The sequence below is a fragment of the Mytilus trossulus genome, chromosome 1, assembly GCF_036588685.1.
Source record: "Mytilus trossulus isolate FHL-02 chromosome 1, PNRI_Mtr1.1.1.hap1, whole genome shotgun sequence".
Taxonomy (NCBI): Eukaryota; Metazoa; Mollusca; class Bivalvia; order Mytilida; family Mytilidae; genus Mytilus; species Mytilus trossulus.
The window spans coordinates 108,496,184-108,516,267 of NC_086373.1; the positions used below are offsets into that span (position 1 = coordinate 108,496,184).

The 20,084-nt window shown below is 32.0% G+C and overlaps 1 protein-coding gene across 5 annotated transcripts in view; it reads left to right on the top strand.

Moving 5' to 3' along the window:
• The window catches only part of LOC134696875 (uncharacterized), a 48,839-nt gene that overhangs the window by 6,210 nt on the left and 22,545 nt on the right, over window positions 1-20,084 (top strand). For 2 of the 5 annotated variants that reach the window (XM_063558850.1, XM_063558856.1), the window contains exon 2: window positions 1,800-1,907. In XM_063558850.1, coding sequence (XP_063414920.1) covers window positions 1,800-1,907 — 108 coding nt within the window. Of the gene's footprint in view, window positions 1-1,799; window positions 1,908-10,412; window positions 10,963-18,434; window positions 18,893-20,084 lie in introns of those variants that run through there. The other 3 variants (XM_063558836.1, XM_063558842.1, XM_063558864.1) reach the window with 2 other exon arrangements.

Sequence of the window (20,084 nt, forward strand, 5' to 3'; positions counted from 1 at the left end):
AAACGTCCTTTGACATTTTCAAGAGGAAAAAAATAATTGCAGCATACATTTACCAGCAACAATCAGTAAATTACAGTCCCTTAGCTTTGGACAAGCACACAAAGCATGCGGTGGGGGTAAAACAAGTTTGTTGCAGCTCGATCTGCCTTCCACAACAACAGAACAGTGGCGTTACAGTACAACATTTGATCAAACTACAAAACTTAGTTCCGATGGGTAACATTCATCAGATCTGTAATCAGAAACAGCAATACAAGCAAAAAGCGAAATGACAAAGACGGCACAAAGTACTGACATAAGACTCCTCGCAGTAACTGATAGCGAGCTTAAGGATGACCATCATGTTCGCTTGTCATATTTTTGAATTTTTGTCAGATTTTCAGAATTCTCTTGTTTTATCCATTTGAATGCCTTAAACAAATTTGCCCATTGACTCCAATTTTTCTTTTTATAAATCTTTTGCATGTATAATTATAAGCCATTAGTAAAAGTCTTGCAAAATCTTATGTATTTTTTAATAGTTTTTGAGAACTTTAACTTGTTAATGATAAAGCTATGAAAAGTCCAGAGAGAACATTTTCCCGCCAAAATTTAAATGGCTCATATCTCGAAAACAAGCACATTGACCTCTATATATGTTTTGCTTTTTTTATTTCTTAATTAATCCCCTTTCAATATATACTAGTAGTTTTATGAAAAGCTATTTATTTTGAAACTGAGAGGCGAACTTCCTTAAATCCCATCATGTTCTAAATAAACAATATTTCACTGACAATAATACCACTCAGTAACGTACACCTGACCTCCAACTTCATTAGCCTGACCTTGCATGCGTCAGATAATCAACAAATATTGAGACGATATAATTATAGGATATCGTGTTTGATTTTTCCTTTCCACGGAAAAGCTGTTTCAACTACAATTCACGTGAGACTTATAATGTCTGTATTGCAGTTTTCATTAAAAGTAGAACAATTGTTGAACACATGGAACACTAAATTATTGTATCAGAAATTTGCATTAGTTTTGGTAACTAACAAAATGACACAATTAACTTCTCTAATTGTCTTGATCATACAATATAGTCTGGTCACGAAAGAAACGGGCGTTCTATGACAACTGACATGTTCATCCAATGAAAGATCTATATTTGGTAAAGCTGTTTGAAAGAGAGAAAATAACACAGTTCGATCAAATACTGTCTGTTGAGAAATGATAAAACTATGAATTAGCCTCGGTTTCGTGTATAAATGCATCCTACTCATACGATTATTTATAAACTTAAATTGAATTGGTACATTATTCAAATTTGTCTTATGGTAGTATTGAAAAGTATGCCAATGTGTCAATCTTGTGTTATTTATTAAAATCAAAGACTTGGCTAACACACAAATTTTAGTTACAGTCGGTTTTTCGGTTCTTCGGACAACAAGGAAAATACTGATTCTTTGAAAATGCCTGTTCCAAGTCATGAAAATGGCTGTGTTGTGTTGATTGTTGACTTTGATTTTATCTGTGTTGTGGACGTCCCCTTTTTCCATTCGCCTTGCAGTTTGGTATCTTTTTTTTTTTTTTTTTTTTTTATAGTTTTTACACCTGTTCCACATCGTGCGCGAATTTAAGCCTGTTGTTCGTCTGATGTTTCGATGAATATAAATTTACATACTTTGTATTCTGTTTTATTGTAGATATCCAGTTTCTAAGTTAAATATATTTCTTTGTGTGTCCATGTGTAGAGTTCTCATTGATGTAAGTGTACCCTTCTCCTTCTTTTAATTATATAAAACATTATTTTTCAGAGTCTCCTTCGGCATGAAGGGGTCTATGGTGGAGACACTAATTATAGATGATTATCCTGAACCAACAGAAGCAGACGAGCCTGGCATCTGTAACTGTTACTTTTACAAGTAGGTACATTTCATTATTAAGTTACTCAATTTCAATAATAAAAAAACGATAGTATAAAGACATATCAAGAAACCAGTGGTGTTCGAATCAAAATAGTTTATTGTCACAAGCATATGATCATCAGACCGTTTGTCTTTTTTTTATATAGATTAGACTTAATGGTTTACTTTTCTAAATTGTTATTTGAATGGAGAGTTGTCTCATTGCCACTCACACCACATCTTCCTATATCTATAGACTGTTGGTTTTTCCGTTTTCCGTTTTTAAATGGTTTTACACTTGTAATTTTTGGGGCCCTTTATAGCTTGCTGTTCGGTGTGAGCCAATGCTCCGTGTTGAAGACCGTACCTTGACCTACAATGGTTTACTTTTCTTTATTGTTACATGGATGGATAGTTGTCTCATTGACACTCATACCACATCTCCCTATATTTAAATACTATATGTCAATTTCTTAATCACTCCAGGTCTAAATGAGTTGTAAATAAGCAAAACTTTACAAAGATCTACCATCAAAACCAAATAATTGGAAGGACTGTATTCCAATCAAGGTTACCGACATGAAACAGGAAGAATTCGGTGCTATCAATGTTGACACTTCGCTTAGAGCTACGCTTCGCCTAAGAATCAAATATTTCGGTCTTGTTATCATAAATAAAATGTCACACATACTAACCATGAAAACAACAACAAATAAACAATTTGTTTCCATCCCGTACTAAGATGCTATTCAAGCAAAGCTATGATGAATGAACAGTCATTATTTTGATATTATACATTAGTTATGATAATATTCCAACAAGTGTTGCAATCATTACAGATTTTACTCAGATCCCATAAGACAATAAATCATAGATGATTTTCTCATCTTTCAAACTTAACGATTTAAGATCATGAACGATGCACGACATACAGTAGGGGGAACTCAGATCAAACCAATTGATTTACCATGATGAATTAGATTAGCAACTCTGTGAATTTAGTAATAGTTTTGTACATCAAAAGGCAAACGAATATAATGTTTAATCCATGTTGTGGCAAAAAATTATTATTTTCAATCTACTCAAAAGATTTAAGGAAGTGCTTAGACAACTCTTATTAATTTTAATCTGTTAATTTCGTTAATATGAGCCAGCACACAGCATGACAAAAAGCAATGATTCAGGCAAACTCATAAATTTTACAATTTATTAAAAATAACTTATTTGAAAAATAGCTAAAATGCTTTGGTTATGATTTAATGAATTTATAGTCTCGTTGTAAAAGTAAGATCTCTGCATGGGTTCGATAAAATTGAAAATCAGCTGTAAGCGCAAATTTTATTGAAAGTCTGTTTTATCTTAGAAAACTGAAACATGAAAAAGGCATGACATAAGGTTTGCTGCTCCCCCTAAATAAAATGATATAAAATGAGCCATTTCTGTCATTAAATGGACTTGCATTGTTAAATATTCAAGACAAGACAAGACAAGACAAAAATATTAGTAATATAAAAAAAACTCCAAAATCTAAAGCAGCATTTTTACCTGTGCAATCAGTTTAAAGGAAGTGGTCCATTCATATTTTCATAAATTTCATGCAGGTTTTTACAAAATTCTGTTTTATTAATCTTGCAACTATCCAGAATAGTGTCACTCCAACCCGAACGTACTGAAGTTGCGACATGTTGTAAACTGCAATTTAGAAACAAATGTTTTGTCCTTCAGTCTCTTACGATTTCTGGGCAGTAGAGATGACAAGTTATATCATAATTAAATTACGTCAGTTTCCTCAATTCCGTGGTCTCAAATGAAAACATCACAGATTTTACAACTACGATTTATGAGTTACTGAAACACTACGCCTACATCAAATACAGGAACGGTAAATAATCACCTCGGCAAACTTCGGGATATTCTTTTTTGAATGTGTCGATTTCTTTTACAGTTTTTAGTGTGTACTGATAACATTTAAACACTTTTAGAGAGTGGTCGATATCGTAAGCGTTTGAAGTCTGATATTAAAATCTATAAATCTTTTCAAAATGTCAAAACAAAATATAAATGTAGGTAAATTACGCTTTGGGAATACAAATGATTGGAATAATCCCACAAGACATTGCCACAAAAAATGTTCAAAGTCTTAATATAGGTATAGGCACTATCATGGCAGAAGCTCTGTTCAATGTTCCGTTATTTCGATCTAAGAAATCTGGTTAATTTTTTTTAAACAAAAAATGTAAAATCAATCAAGGAAACCCAATTTCTGTCAAAGGTCAAATCTACTTTTAAAAAAATCGAAATCTCATCTGGTTTATTCACATAACTTCAAGTTCAGCTGATTTTTGTTTTTAAGTTTTCTAGAAAAAGAGAAAATGGAATAATATGTTTTACGAGAGCATTTAATCAAGAAGGTAATTGGGTAGTTACAGATTTAAACAGGTTGGTTTGGTAGATTTAAACATTCATTGATTTCTTGATTGGAAATAGTTTTTCAGTGATAAATAATGTACTAAATGATAGATGGCTCCTGGATTATGTAATTTATCATCGCTTCACTTTTATCATTAATGGCAAAGGTTTTAATAGGATGATAGTTCTGCAACTTTGCAGTCTTTGAATGTTTCTTCGTGTCTAACATTTCCTCAGACAATTTGTATTTGCATTTTAGTTCTTAGATCCATTTACAAGTAATATTTGTTTTGTTCATGTCGCTTCCATCGACATCCTTGTGAGTATGATGTTCTAAAGCATCAGACTGCTGGATCATTTGCTTGTCGAATTGATATCAGACAGTAAATACTATAGACAATTTATCAAGTTTTACTATATTGGAGTGAAATGTCATGGCTTTTTTATTTGCTACATTGTTAGAAAATAATAACCCCTATACAAAGCGAAAATAATCAGAAGATCAGAATAGCAAAAAATAAATAAATCAGGACATTTCAGTATATATAATATAACTAACATATTAGTCGGGTTTAACATGAGATATGGGCTCTAACAAACAAAAATGGAAGTTTTTAACGACCTTGACTGGCTAAACAGCCCTTGCATGGACCATAGTTAACATCGCTCCGTGACCACAAATTCACTAAATTTCTATAAAAAAAATCCGATGCTATTCGAAAGGGCTAAGAAATTTCAGAACTATATATCAGGCGAATTGGGAACCCACTGCAAACATAGGGGCACAACAAAAAACCTGCGCTTGAAATGAAATAAAACCTTCACTCTCTAATACAAGAAGAAATGTTCAGCATCGCTCACAGTTGAAGCAGGAGCGCATAAGTGTTGATGTTATATCATCAGAAGCCAGTTCTGCAAAATTAAAGCAAAGCGGAAAAAAAAGCAAACTTAAATTAGTAGACGGTACATACCGTAGAAAATAAACGATGGTACAACGAAGTTTTCTAGATATTTTGATATTGATGATCGAAGATTCACATGTACAGATTTTGTTATATAAACGTTGGTTGGTGATTCGCCCGTCTACTCCAAACGTATAGAGTACCTACATAAACAGCAAAACAGAACAAAGATAAAGTTGCTGGTTTAGAGGTCTTTTTTAGCTGACTACTGTATGTGTTTGTTAATTGTTGAATATTGTAACCATTGTGGAAAGTTTATTCATTGGCCACAATACCACATCTTTTTATAGATGTAAGCTATCATGTTGGGAGTTAACCCTTATAGTACAAAGTGCACAGTTCATTACCAGTTTGTCACACGCTTAAAACAAAACACCGCCGCCAGTTAGTTCAAATACCTTGTTACTAGCCTCTTCAAAATCAAAAAATGTTGAAGTTTGCACAATTAGTTGACGCCGTCACTGAATAGATGGATGGCTACACTTTGTGGGTTTTTATGTAGACTCGTGTTTATTTGTCTTTTTAACTTTCGGTGATGGTGTTGTTTGTCATTCTATTTGTGTTCCTTTGTTTGATTTGGTTTAAATGTTCAATCAGAAATATTGATATCATGGTAAACACACGCGGAAATAAAATTTATGATACATACTGAATATATACAAACGTTAGCCAAAATATGTGTTAATTATATTGATGATTTTTAACAGTATTACAAGGCTTTCTGTTGTAAGGCAAGGTATGTCCCTATAATATATATATATGTCTACTCCACAAAGAGTTGTCTTCCTAATCAAGGGGTCGAGCTTCTTTTAAATACCTAGGAAGTAAATTAATGTCTTAATATTAAACATAACTAACGACAAACATAAAGCGAATTCTTAGCCGTTGCTCTGAGTTCAGGTTTTTAACTTGGTCCCAAAAAGCAAAAGATTAGGCATGTATATTTGATCTTACACTAACTGTTACTGTATGAAGGAGAGAATGACATTTAGTTTAAAGAGTGTCTTATTTCAGTAACATTCCTAAAGAAAACATGTCTATTTTATAATTTTTTATAATCCTCTTTGTTCTAGACCTAGATTTTAAACGCGTTGATCACAAACTGAAGAAGACAATTTATCCCAACCAGTGAACATATTTCCTTCTCATTCCACTCAGTCTTAGCGTTTAATCCTACCCATCGCTTGCTAAGCGCGAGAGATTCAAATACATGATCTTCTGTGCACTTGAAAAGCATGTGTTATTGTGTTTTTCGTTTGATTCTTTATATTACAATGACCAGTAATTATTACAAATAAAGCTCAACTTAAATAATCTTGTGAAAAAATATGCCAAAAGATTATCGAAGACGGATGGAAATATTCATAACCTAACACATTCCTCACTGCATTACAGATTGTTTAAATACATTTACGTTCAATATCTGTGTTGCTACAATTTGAATATAATTCAGGAAGTTTTTACATACTGTTTCAATCATTATCACGCTGAATAGAAAAGATAGATGTTATTTCTTTGTTCTTTAACAGCAACGCACATTTTTTGCATTTTTTTTATTAAAGAGGGTTCATTTTTTTTCTAGAAAAAACACGTGAAAACTTATTAATAGTTTCGTTAATCTGAATGACTGACAAGGTTTGCAAATTGTATATAAAAGTTAGATAATTATTTATTTATAACTTCTCGATTGGAATTTAACATCAAATATAAAACAAAAAGTACCTGATGAAAAGGTTAACTAGCGTTATTATATAGTCTTACGTAGACATTTCTATTGCAGTTTTACAAAAAATTATGGCCGTTCTAAATGATTTTGAAGACTCAAATTTTAAATATACATAGAGAGATAGCAAATATTCTTGCTCAAACAAATTCAAATATGACGTGATCACCGATCGTTTATCGTATATATAATTGTGAAATTTATCTTCCTCAGCTGTAAAGATCTATTGGCAAAAGAATACTTAAAAATCAAAGATAAATTTACATCAGAATTCAATTAGTAAAATTGAATTTGTGTGCATATTTCGATTAGTTAATAGCAGTAATAAACTGGTTTATTTTTGTGTTCACGTAGAGAAAACAAGTGGCGTTGCATCTGCAATGAGAATGTATATATCTCCTGAGATAAAGCTTGTTGAAAATGAGTAAAATCGTAGTGAACGTGTTTAAAACACCCCAAAAAGTTTATAACACCCCGAAAAACCCTTTAACATATACTTCTACACTACCAACACTTTGCAATGACTGTGAATCCACGCACTCTAGAGAAAGTGCAGTACCTAAAAAATCTAGTAAATACTTTATAGAGATCAACCAATACAAGCTTCTCTACTCGTACTTCGGTATTATAACATTTGACTGTTCAACCTTTTCACAATTATTTGTCGTCAAATCTTTAATAGTATAACAAAAAGAGCAATTCCAGCTTTCTTTTACCAATAACGACAAAAACCATGGTCGATACAAATACTAGTATCCATAAGCCTTTTTATATTCCGTCTTATTTTAACATAAAAAGGCCGAATAGATAATTTTGTTAATAGGAAATTATTCCATGAATATTCTGCGCAACTGGTATGTCACAAGTTCTTGCTGTTTTAAAATGTATTTTTGTAGCAATATTTATCGGCACCCCACATTTTTTATGCATAAAGGTCTATCAAGTTGTGTAAGCTTTAAGATTTGCCTGCTCTATATCGTTTCAAAACTGAGCTATTGATATTGCTGAATTATCTGTACTAAAACGAATTCTATTACCAAAGTATTTTTTGTTTATCATGAATCTGAAATATGGCTATGTCATGTTTGTAGAGAAATTTCAAAAGAAAGAATTTCGAGAAATGAAATTATTAATTTTAAGGGGTATTAACGTGCTTCCAATAAATACATAATTATTTTCAGGATTATATTCAAGTAACATGGAATGTTCAAGTGCAACCTTTCTATTTGCATATACATTTGAATGAAAACCCAAGAGAACGTCAATCTATTAATGTAATTTTATATAATTTGATTATCACCGAGTGTGGTTCATTCTTAAAGCTTCAGTAGTCGAGAGGTAAATATTATTTCTATTAAAAATAATAATCAGTGCTCTGATCAGAATCTTAATGAGTACTCGTCGATGTGTTTCGTACACAATCTTTAAGTTTCCACCTGTTTTCTTTTACTAAACCTAAGTTATTGTTATATTACTTAAACGGTTTACCTGTTGCTGATATCTTCCACTTCAAATACAAAACCATATTGAAATTTTGCTTTAAAGCTTTTTTCTGTAAATTCCCTTTTAACTATTTAATTCCTATCTATATTGAATGTTTGTTTTCAAAACATTTGAATACTACGTAAGTATATCAAATTAACGTTTTGGCAGACGTTTCCACTTTGGCACGTGCGTTTAAGAGTTTTTTTGCCAAATAATTGTTTACGATTTTAACATTGGAAGGCAAGTTTCCAGTACTTTGAAGGCATGCCACAGTGCAAGGGGCTGCTATTATCACTTATTAGTGTAATATTATTATACATTCCGTTCTGAATGAAATACCTTGATTGTTTGGTACGATGATTAAATTTATTTTCTAGTTCAAATGGGTTAAGCACATCAGAAAAAATAACAACTTAACTGTTTGTATTTTATCTGTTCTCATCCAAATGAAAAGGATTTCTTTTAACAGAAGTATGTTTAACTGCATTTACAAATAATTAATTAGTAGAAAGTAATTGTTTTAAAGATTAATTCACCTGTTAAAATTGGCTGGTATCTGCCATTATGAAAATAAATCAAACGAAATACGAACATGCACTCTATTTCATGCTTTATTGAAACATTAATTCTTCAATGAGGAAATTTCAAAAGCATGTTTCCGTTTTGGTGCATAATATTTCCTGATGCAGTTTTAATATTAATATTTTGTATTCTTTAATGCATCCCAAGTGCAGTTGCTTTACTGTACACATTTTCTCAGGTTCCGTTATAGCTAAATAAATAACGTATGTGTACAGACTCAGAGAACATACTTATATAACATATATATATACAAGTCTAAATCGAAAAAACTACGTTCTATGTGACCTAAAGCAGCTTACCAATCGTAACTAGTTGGGGATTACTTCTAGATAAATACTCAAAATTGCACAAAAACTATAATATTACAGTTTTAAATCACCATATCCATTTATATAATTTGATAATGTTACAAAAAATAAATATAATACGTTTTAAGTCACCCTGAAATAAGAATAGGAAACCGGTTCAACCTTTCTAAACCCAACTCAGTTTCATAATTGGTCTTCAAATCACGTTCATCTTCCTTTAAAGTGATCATACTAAATAGCAGTAAAATAACTCGGTAAATGAAAATCAATATCAATATTCTAAATAAATAAAGGGGGAGGTGGTGGTAACGAGGCGAATAAGTATACCAAATGTTGATTTACTTGGAAATTATCATGCTATGATTACATTCTGTACGTTCATGACTGATTGAATCTGTTCCGTATTAATATTGTACTCCTCCTTAAACACTGGTCAAGTCTTTCTCGTCTTGCTGAGGTTCTGGAAACTAATTTGATCTATAATAACCATAGATTTATCGACAATTGATCATCAGTATTACTTCTGGGTAAACTATATTTCATAAGATGATACATATCAACAAATAAACGCTAGACATACAATATGTGAATATGATATTGGAACATTTGTGTGAGTAAACACGACATTGTTGTCAATATTGGTGTAGTGAGTTACATGCTTGGATTAAACGAGTAGATGTGTTTGTACACAGAGATACCGTCACACCAATATGTCGTCAAACTGTCAATCAGTGTTTTACTGCAGTTAATACATATACATGCATATTTGTGGTGCATTCCACAGGTGAGTGGACATGATCGATGTTGCTATGCATATCTGGTATTTGCCGACTACTTTAGACAGATAGGGAGTCTGAAATGAACAAATGGAGACAAATATTAATTACTATGCAAATGTATTGGTGATATTGACTTTTTAGCGATCTTTAAGAGAATTGAAAATACGAAATTTGAGTCAGCTTACCCTATTATGATTGTAATGATACAGTGAAGGTCGCAGTAACATAAACGCAACAGGATACAATTTAATCAAAAACACGCACTCATTATCTTAAAATTAACCATTTGAAGAGAAGTTCACATGTATTTAAAGTCTTAGTGACTTCATGGTGTAAAATTTAAATACATACATCTAGGTATACTTTGTGTCGCTCCTGGCTATGTAGTAAAAGTCATTGCTTGTATCGACATTTTATTCGATGGTTTAATTCAGTATAATGGACCTAAACATAGAAGGATGAAATATTGAGCGGAATTATTAATTTTCAATGCATTTGTTGGATAAGAGTGTTCATTCATAAAATGTCGATATCAGAAGCAGACGATTGTAGTCATGACGAGGCCGCGAAACTTGTTTTAGAAAATTCAAATAGTGATGGAAAAACTAATCGTAAAAAGAATAAGGAACGAAAGTCCGTTCGAATTAGTGACGATGAAATAACGTTCTACCCCTCAGACAGTGGATACATAACAAGTAAAGGAGAAAATACAAATTTGTTAGACGATTGGTCTGAGGAGGGGTGCAATAATACAATAACAGTTGAGGAATGGACAGAGGAAGTGTTCCGGACTGACAATGTTCTCAAGGATATAACTGTTCCTAGGTGAGTCTTCACACTCAATTTATTGAATCACAAAAACATAAAGATGACCTTGGCAATAAGGAAAAAGGAAAAATTTTGGCTGTATATGTGTTCAGGTTTTGGTAAAACTACCCTCAACAAACCTATTGAAAATTCATTGAATAATTCTAAAAAGTACTTTACATCTACTAGTAGCTATCATAAATAGCATTTTTGTCGAAAATAGTTTATTTTAAATGTCCTATATCGTTTAAAGAGAGATATGTTTATGAATACCTGTTTCACCTGTTCGTTTGTTGACACAAAACTTATAACAAAAACCAATGTGGTATTACTTTATGACTAAATCAAACAACTAGCTTCCGGCAAAACAAAACATAAAAGTTGGCAATAAAGTAGAAAACAAATGCATTTATAACTTATAAATGCCCCATATTCAGCGTGTCTTGAATTCTTAAAAGCACACCTTATAAATATATTGACTTGATTATATTTCATTTGATAATTATTTGTTATTGAAAACGGACACCGTATACAAATGACGAAACAAGTCTCACACAAATATATCATTTAGTAAAATCTTTAAACTTCAATTGAAATAAATATAGATTTTATTATTTGATTGAATTGTTAATTTTAAAATTTCATTTTTAACGTGTAATGCATCAATAAATGAGAGGTGAGCCATAAATTTATATGTATCCGCCCAGGGCTGTATATACATTTCTGTAATGAGTGTACACACACATGTAATCTTCTGCATTTCTATATTAGTCACTTTAATTCTTCCTTGGTGGAAATAAAATTTACTAACCAAATAAGTAGTGGGTTATGATGAATAATAAACATCTTTGTATTAAAGAGTCTCGCTAGTATCATTAACGTTGTAATATTACGTAATTATAGAAAGTGCTGTGCATGCATAAATTATGCTTCATAAACTATTCTATTGACGGTGATATTTAAGAAAAAATATGAAACATATTAAATGGATATTTGGAATATTATGTTCAGGAAGACATTAATAGACATGGAATTGATTAACTGTCAGTAAACATGACCTGTTGTCTCGCGAACATCAACCTCAAATTTACAATTTCAACATGTGCCTTATAACTGTTTTATATAAGTAGCTAGCAGTCTTCAGACATAATAATTGATTTTCTGTATAAGATGCTGTTAATATCAAGGCTGAAAATGTTTTGCAGTCGTTTTCAAATAAATACTGTCATCTATTAGTCTTCAATCTTTTCTTAAGGCAATTTGTTCTCTGACTTTTGTTAACTTTGTATAATGTTAACAGCAAACTGTTTTGGGGACTTTTGAATTATATTTTATATATTTGAAACACTTTCAGAGAAATTGTTTATATTCTTTCGAATTGAAATCACTCAATATCAAAATGTATCCAGTGATTTGTTTTGTTGTTATGTTGCAGAAAGGCTTTCATTGAAATAAACTTTGTAGTTGAATGCCGCACGGTGACAAATAAGTGTTGACTACCTTGTCCTCTAGTGTTTTGTCTTTGTCTGACTACCTTGTCCTTTAGTGTTTTGTCTGACTACCTTGTCATCTAGTGTTTTGTCTGACTACCTTGTCATCTAGTGTTTTGTCTTTGTCTGACTACCTTGTCATCTAGTGTTTTGTCTGACTACCTTGTCATCTAGTGTTTTGTCTTTGTCTGACAACCTTGTCATCTAGTGTTTTGTCTTTGTCTGACAACCTTGTCCTCTAGTGTTTTGTCTTTGTCTGACTACCTTGTCATCTAGTGTTTTGTCTTTGTCTGACAACCTTGTCATCTAGTGTTTTGTCTTTGTCTGACAACCTTGTCATCTAGTGTTTTGTCTGACTACCTTGTCCTCTAGTGTTTTGTCTTTGTCTGACTTCCTTGTTTTCTAGTGTTTTGTCTGACTACCTTGTCCTCTAGTGTTTTGTCTGACTAGCTTTTCATTTAGTATTTTGTCTGACAACCTTGTCCTCCAGTGTTTTGTCTTTGTCTGACTACCTTGTCCTCTAGATTTTTGTCTGACTACCTTGCCCTCTATTGTTTTGTCTGACTACCTTGTAATGTAGTGTGTTATCTATATCTGAATACCTTGTCCTGTAGTGTTTTGTCGGACTACCTTGTCTTTTAGTGTTTTGTCTTTGTCTGACTACCTTGTCTTCTAGTGTTTTGTCTTTGTCTGACTACCTTGTCTTCTAGTGTTTTGTCTGACTACCTTGTCCTCTAGTGTTTTGTCTGACTACCTTGTCTTCTAGTGTTTTGTCTGACTACCTTGTCATCTAGTGTTTTGTCTTTGTTTGACTACCTTGTCATCTAGTGTTTTGTCTTTGTCTGACTACCTTGTCCTTTAGTGTTTTGTCTGACTACCTTGCCATCTAGTGTTTTGTCTTTGTCTGACTACCTTGTCCTTTAGTGTTTTGTCTAACTACCTTGTCATCTAGTGTTTTGTCTTTGTCTGACTACCTTGTCATCTAGTGTTTTGTCTGACTACCTTGTCCTCTAGTGTTTTGTCTTTGTCTGACTTCCTTGTTTTCTAGGGTTTTGTCTGACTACCTTTTCCTCTAGTGTTTTGTCTGACTACCTTTTCATTTAGTATTTTGTCTGACAACCTTGTCCTCCAGTGTTTTGTCTTTGTCTGACTACCTCTTCTTCTAGTGTTTTGTCTGACTACCTTGTCCTCTATTGTTTTGTCTGACTGCCTTGTCATGTAGTGTGTTGTCTTTATCTGAATACCTTGTCCTGTAGTGTTTTGTCTGACTACCTTGTCTTCTAGTGTTTTGTCTTTGTCTGACTACCTTGCCTTCTAGTGTTTTGTCTTTGTCTGACTACCTTGTCCTCTTGTGTTTTGTCTTTGTCTGACTACCTTGTCTTCTAGTGTTTTGTCTGACTACCTTGTCCTCTAGTGTTTTGTCTGACTACCTTGTCTTCTAGTGTTTTGTCTTTGTCTGACTACCTTGTCCTCTAGTGATTTGTCTGACTACCTTGTCTTCTAGTGTTTTGTTTTTGTCTGACTACCTTATCCTTTAGTGTTTTGTCTGACTACCTTGTCTTCTAGTGTTTTGTCTGACTACCTTGTCCTCTAGTGTTTTGTCAATTATTGTCTCATTTGTCTCATTGGCAATCATATAACATCTCATTGTTTCTAACAGTATCGGATGAAAGGTTTTGTGTTCATAGATGCGACGCAATATTCCTTTAAAACTTTACATTTTATAAGCTATTGAAGTGTTCCAATACAACAATTTCATTGAATGTATTTTTAATCCAATATAATCGTGTCTAGACTATGAAATGCCACGAGAGAACAAAGCAGTATTCTGGTCAATCAGATACAAGAATAAATAGATGTACAGTGCATTGTTTGTTATCTAAATTGGCCGGTATGCTGCGGATAAGAATTTTCTGTTTACATCTAAAAAAATAAGTTACAGATATCAGATTTCATATATCTTTAGTATTTTTCTTCTGCTGATGTAATAATGTATTATTAATCGAATATTGCTAAGTAATTCGGATTCATTAACACGTGATCTCATGTACATTTGTATTTACCCAGCTTGCATGCCAAAACTGTTGTGTTTAGCTTTTTTTTAAAACCTAAGTATATTGCACAGTGTACAAAATGTAACTAAAAATACATTCTGGAAATTCTAAATTTTACATTATTCACGCAATGGTTGTGAATTATTAAAAAAAAATAGCCTTTGATTGAGGTCAATATGATGGTCGTACTCGAACTTCGACCTCAGTCCAAATCCTTCTCTAAGTTAATTGTATATATTACTAACTTTAAAAACAATACTAAAGAACTACACAGGACAGCAGAGTGATAACTTGTGAATGTGTTATTCTTAGTATAGATTTGGTAAGCCATTACAATTAATTTTTATCATAAACACCAGTATGCGTTCGTTCTACAATGTATTTGAACGTTGAAAGGCAGTTGTGTAGTTCGGTTTTTATTCTCTAACTAGATCTTCCACATACTGACAAAAGAGAAAATATAGATATTTTACTTTGAAAATATTGTCAATGTTTTAGAGGGTAGCTATCCTAATGGCATTTCTTATTTAATAATTTCCTAAAATATGGGTATACAGACGAAAACTACAAATGGAATATGTTCACAAATGACTTGAAAGTCTCAACGGATAAGTACTCAACTTCATTATAAAAAGTAAAATGACAAAAATGGCGGGATGCATGTCAAACGGGAAAAGACAAATATGAAAACAAATAGTCTTAAATGCATGATTTTTGTATTAGTTGTTATTGGCGTTGAGATAGCTTTCAGTAACTGCAAGTACTCTCAGATCTATACTCAGTATCTTTTTGTTGTTGGGATGCAGAATTACCCGGCCACGTCCACTCTGTGTTTTTGTTAGATGTATTTCTATTTGTATCTATCTGATGAGTTAAGCCTTTTTCAACTTATTTTTATAGGACGTTCTTGTGTTGAACTGTTACATCACTGTCCCAGGTGAGAGGGTTGGGATCCCGCTAACATGTTTAACCCCGCCATATTCTGTGTGCATGTGTCTGTCCTGAGTCAGAAGCCTGTAATTTAGTGGTTGTCGTTTATTCCTATTACATATTTGATTTTCGTTCATTTTTTGTACATTAGTTTAGCCGTTAGTTTTCTCGTTTGAATTATTCAACATTTGTAATTTCGTGGCTTTTTATATCTACATGCATGTTTGGGTTTTGTCATCTTTTGAATGCCATACGGTGACCTATTATTTTTATATATAAACAGTAAAGGTTAATAATTTCGCACTGAATTTTATTTTCTTAAAACTAAATTCCACCCTCAAAATGATATATAAAAAATGGGGAAAATCAGTAAAAGTAAAACTTTGGATATTGAAGTCTGGTTACTTAAAATTAAATTTAGATCGCTGTTGAAACAAACCATGATTAAATTTTTTTTATCATTTAACCAAAAGAATATTAGGACGACCAGCACTTTATGAAAATGATTTTTTTTTATTAAATATAGACAGCCTATTGCTTATTTCATACAAGTAAACCATCCTTGCAGTAAGTGATAACATAAAAAAAAGTCATAAAGAATTTCACCCTCAGAAGCATCTCTATCCACACAGTCGTTTTAAGTGACATCTAAGAGAGAAACTACTTTTTTATATCTTTCGACGACCATGTGCCTAGCATGTAAATAAATGCTAAATACTACACAAATCTTGACTGCTTTTCTCTGTGGAAGAATACTTTATAAGAGTGGTCATTGAAAATGTATTTGTCTTCAGTGACACCTCTATTTGAACCATCATGTCACAATCATAGTATTCAATTTTATAATATACTCGTAAACAATTGATTAGTAGAGTAAATATTTAAATGGTTGCGTCAATATTTTGATAATTAAATTAATATTAATGTATTAAATTGATTATTTTGGGGTTAAAACCTCGCCGTTGACAGTTAAAATGTGTTACGTCGTAGAAATAAATTGATAAATGTATATAGAAACAGCTTACAGCTATACATGAAGTTAAAGCACTCGCTTATGTGCAAAGATGTTTTGAAAAAGAAAGTTTATGAAGTTAGTGCAGCGTTTTGTCGCAAATAAAAAGCTCTTATATTTGAATATATTCCCTCCAGTTTATATGATCCGTTCATCCTACTTAGACTCTTTAAATTCAAGAGTATCCTAAATTGAGATAACTTATATGGCCTTCCAAATACCGTTTCGATCCCTACCATCACTGAAGAGACATTTATGGTCGAAATCCGGATTTTGTGTACACAAAAAAAATTGCACCTTATGTTTGTGGTATAACATCTTTTCTGCAAGTTTATTGTTTTTCTGTTTAGTATGAAATTCATATTAAGATCAATTTTGTTACATCTTGTGGTCAATTTATTTGGCAATCGTCAATGGCAGTCAGCAGGGTTAAAGAACATCAGTTGTTCGACCTGTTAGTCAAATGCGTTTTGTTTAAAGATACCTTTTCACTTTTTTGGGTCTTCTGCATGGAAAATGTTTTTTGTGCTGTATTTAGACCCTTCTACAACGAAATTTGTTTTACATGCACACGTATAAAAATTGCGGTTTTTATCCAACGCAATCATAGGTTTGAACGTAGTTATCATTTTAGACTTGTTATATATATATACTTATAGCGTTGGCAAATGAAAGAAAAAAAAATCTTTTTTAAATTGTCTAGCTGTTTCAAAGTTACTCGAATTGCAGATTATTAGTTTCATTTCTTTGTCCGTTTTTTCTTTGTTATTTGTTGATATGATATAAGAACACCGTATATTTATTCATATAGTATACATCTTTGTGCTTACATGTAGAGATGTTTAGAATTTATATCGACACCGAGCAAAGATTTCTGGACAAACCAGAGCTTTAAAGGAATGGCTAACTTGATAAAATTTCAGTTTTGACGTTTTTATTCTATATGTATCTCCCATGACGTTTGAGTTTTGTTCGTTATGTGATCTTATATTATGTACTTTGTGTATGTTACTCTGCAAATGACTCTTCAATGTTCAGAGGTAGTTTTCCGACATGTAGAATTTCCGCACAAGCAGATGCTATGGGCTTGAACTTCCAGTGCAAGCTTTTGTTCCTGTAGTCATAAACTTAATTTGACTTTTAAAGTGAAGAAAACGCTTATTTCTAAAGAAATATATGCCAAGTTCGACAGTTTAACGACGGTCTACATGTGAATAAGTAACATAGAGTCTAAAAGGAACACTTTGATTAAAGGTACAAATTAGGAAATATGATCGCTTGGATCTTGAAAACAACAGACTACAGACAAAATGATCAAGTTCATAGTCTAGATGATAAATTACTACATCACCATTACAATTTACAAGGAGATGGTCCGAAGCCACATTTCGGAGTTTAATGTCAACAAGTTCTGTTAAGCAAAACTGCATTCTAAAAAGTCAAATTGTACAGAAAAAGCTATTCGGTTTAAATGATGTTCCGCTTCTATACTGTAACTCAACGGTATAACGAATCAAGTTCATCGGTAAATCTACGATAAAAAAAGGTCAAGGTTATAAAGTTACAATATGGTCTAACGAAAGCCAAGATATTACATTACGATGGTTTATTTTAAATCAGATAAATGATGCTCTTTCCTGTATATTATAATTTTATCGGGTTTTAGGAATTGAATAAACAAACATTAGCATATGGGAAACTGACATTAAGTTTACATTCAGCAGTAAAGATACTACTGTAATGGTTCTATGATGGGTTATTGAAGTATTGTTTTTCTAATTATCATTGAAGTAAGCAGTTTGATGGGTTTTGTTTACCACATTTTGAATAATTTTTATGATCTGCTGTAATGAATTCAGAGTTGTAATTGCTATATTGAAAGTGTGCATGCCAAAGAATGATTTCATGTGAGACTCTCTCTGAACAAAAATTACCCTGAGATGTAGAATTAATTTGAAGCCGTTCGTTGTTAGGAACATATAACTGGTGTATCTACTACGTAATGATGAAAACAGCGTTCTCAGCCTGGTTGTAGGCGGCCATTAATAACAGTAAGCCAGCACCATTTCCTCGTCAGGAATTACAGGAGTTACTTAGCGTATCAGTGGTTTTTCGTATCTCGAGGGATTTAAATCTATATAGATTCTTTAGCAGCTGGTTTCGTTTGTTTCGAATAGTCCTTATTAATTAACCACAATTGCTTTAATTGTTTAGTGATATATATATATTTCATTAGTAACTTCTGCCTCGTCTTGGTGAAGTGCCATATTATATATTTTCGTACCCTGGCTTATTATGTTTGTTACAGAATGACACTTATAGATTCCTTGGATATATTGATTTGATTTGACCATTCACTGGTGTCACAAAATGTCGACAGCCGATGAAACTGATGTAAAAAATAATAATTATATTCAACTGGAAAGTACGAGGAAAAAGGATTCTAACTGCACATGCACCTGGTTGGTAAACAATTAATATATAGTTATATTTTGCGAAAGACTCTTATTTTCATTTTTCTAAAACAGAACTTGTTGTGCTTTTCGTCATAATGTGCTTGTTAGACTATATAATTTCTATAATACTCGGGGAAGATATAAACGTTTTGCAAAGGGCAATTAATCTATACATACAGTGTTAGCTAAGTGAAGATGTATATGCCATAGGCCTTTTTGCTTATCCTAACTAGTTATTCTTGTGTTTTAATATTACCTTTAAAACACATACATTTTTTGTACTTCCTTTCGTATTGAAATGTTTCTATGCGCATTCAAATTATTGAATATTTGCTATGTAAAGAGTCGAATGTTGCTGTTTTATGTTGACTACCGAAGTTTTATTAACATTAGCACATATGCCAATATGGAAAAAACGTATAAAGTCTCTTTTAAACAATTTTTAATTGAAAGTGGCTATTGGAGTTTTCAACGGCTTTTTTATCTTGTTTTCTTCGGTATTCAGACGCAGATCAACTAGAGCTAGTTGTTTACCGTGAAAATTCACAAATTCACAAAAATTTAGACAAATCAACCAATTTCGTATGTATATATCAAATTAAAAAAAAGTATAATTATGATTTATCTACGAGGTTCCTAACTGTCGACAGGCCCTTTAACATCGGTAGGATTAAACTAGTGTTAAAGAACATAAATCCTCATTTAATTTAGAACAGTTGGATAACAAACATTACGTACATCAACGTATATAATCAAAATCAGTTCTGAATAGGCAATGGTATAACTTTCTTATTACTTGTTAATCCACAAAAATCACATGTTTTGCTTTGATATTTATTTCATTCACTGTGTTGTTCTTAAACAGATTTGTGATAATTATAGCAATTCACCGCGTGTTTTAATTTCGTTTTTGCAACTGCTAACATAACAAATTTATTTTATTTACTGCAAGAGATAAATTGCAACATTTGATTTTAAATGTTTAGGTTAGAGCGATGAGATAAAGACTAAAGAAATGTTTTACTACAATTTGAAATATGCATATATCTGATTGATAGTTGTCTCACGCTATATCTCTTTAGTTTGATATTTCTATTAAGCTGAAGCATTGTTTTATGTTTGACATATCCCATTCGTGTCTACACAAGATGTTTGTTGTTTGTACAACAGTGATGAAAAGTACTTGTATTCTCATCAG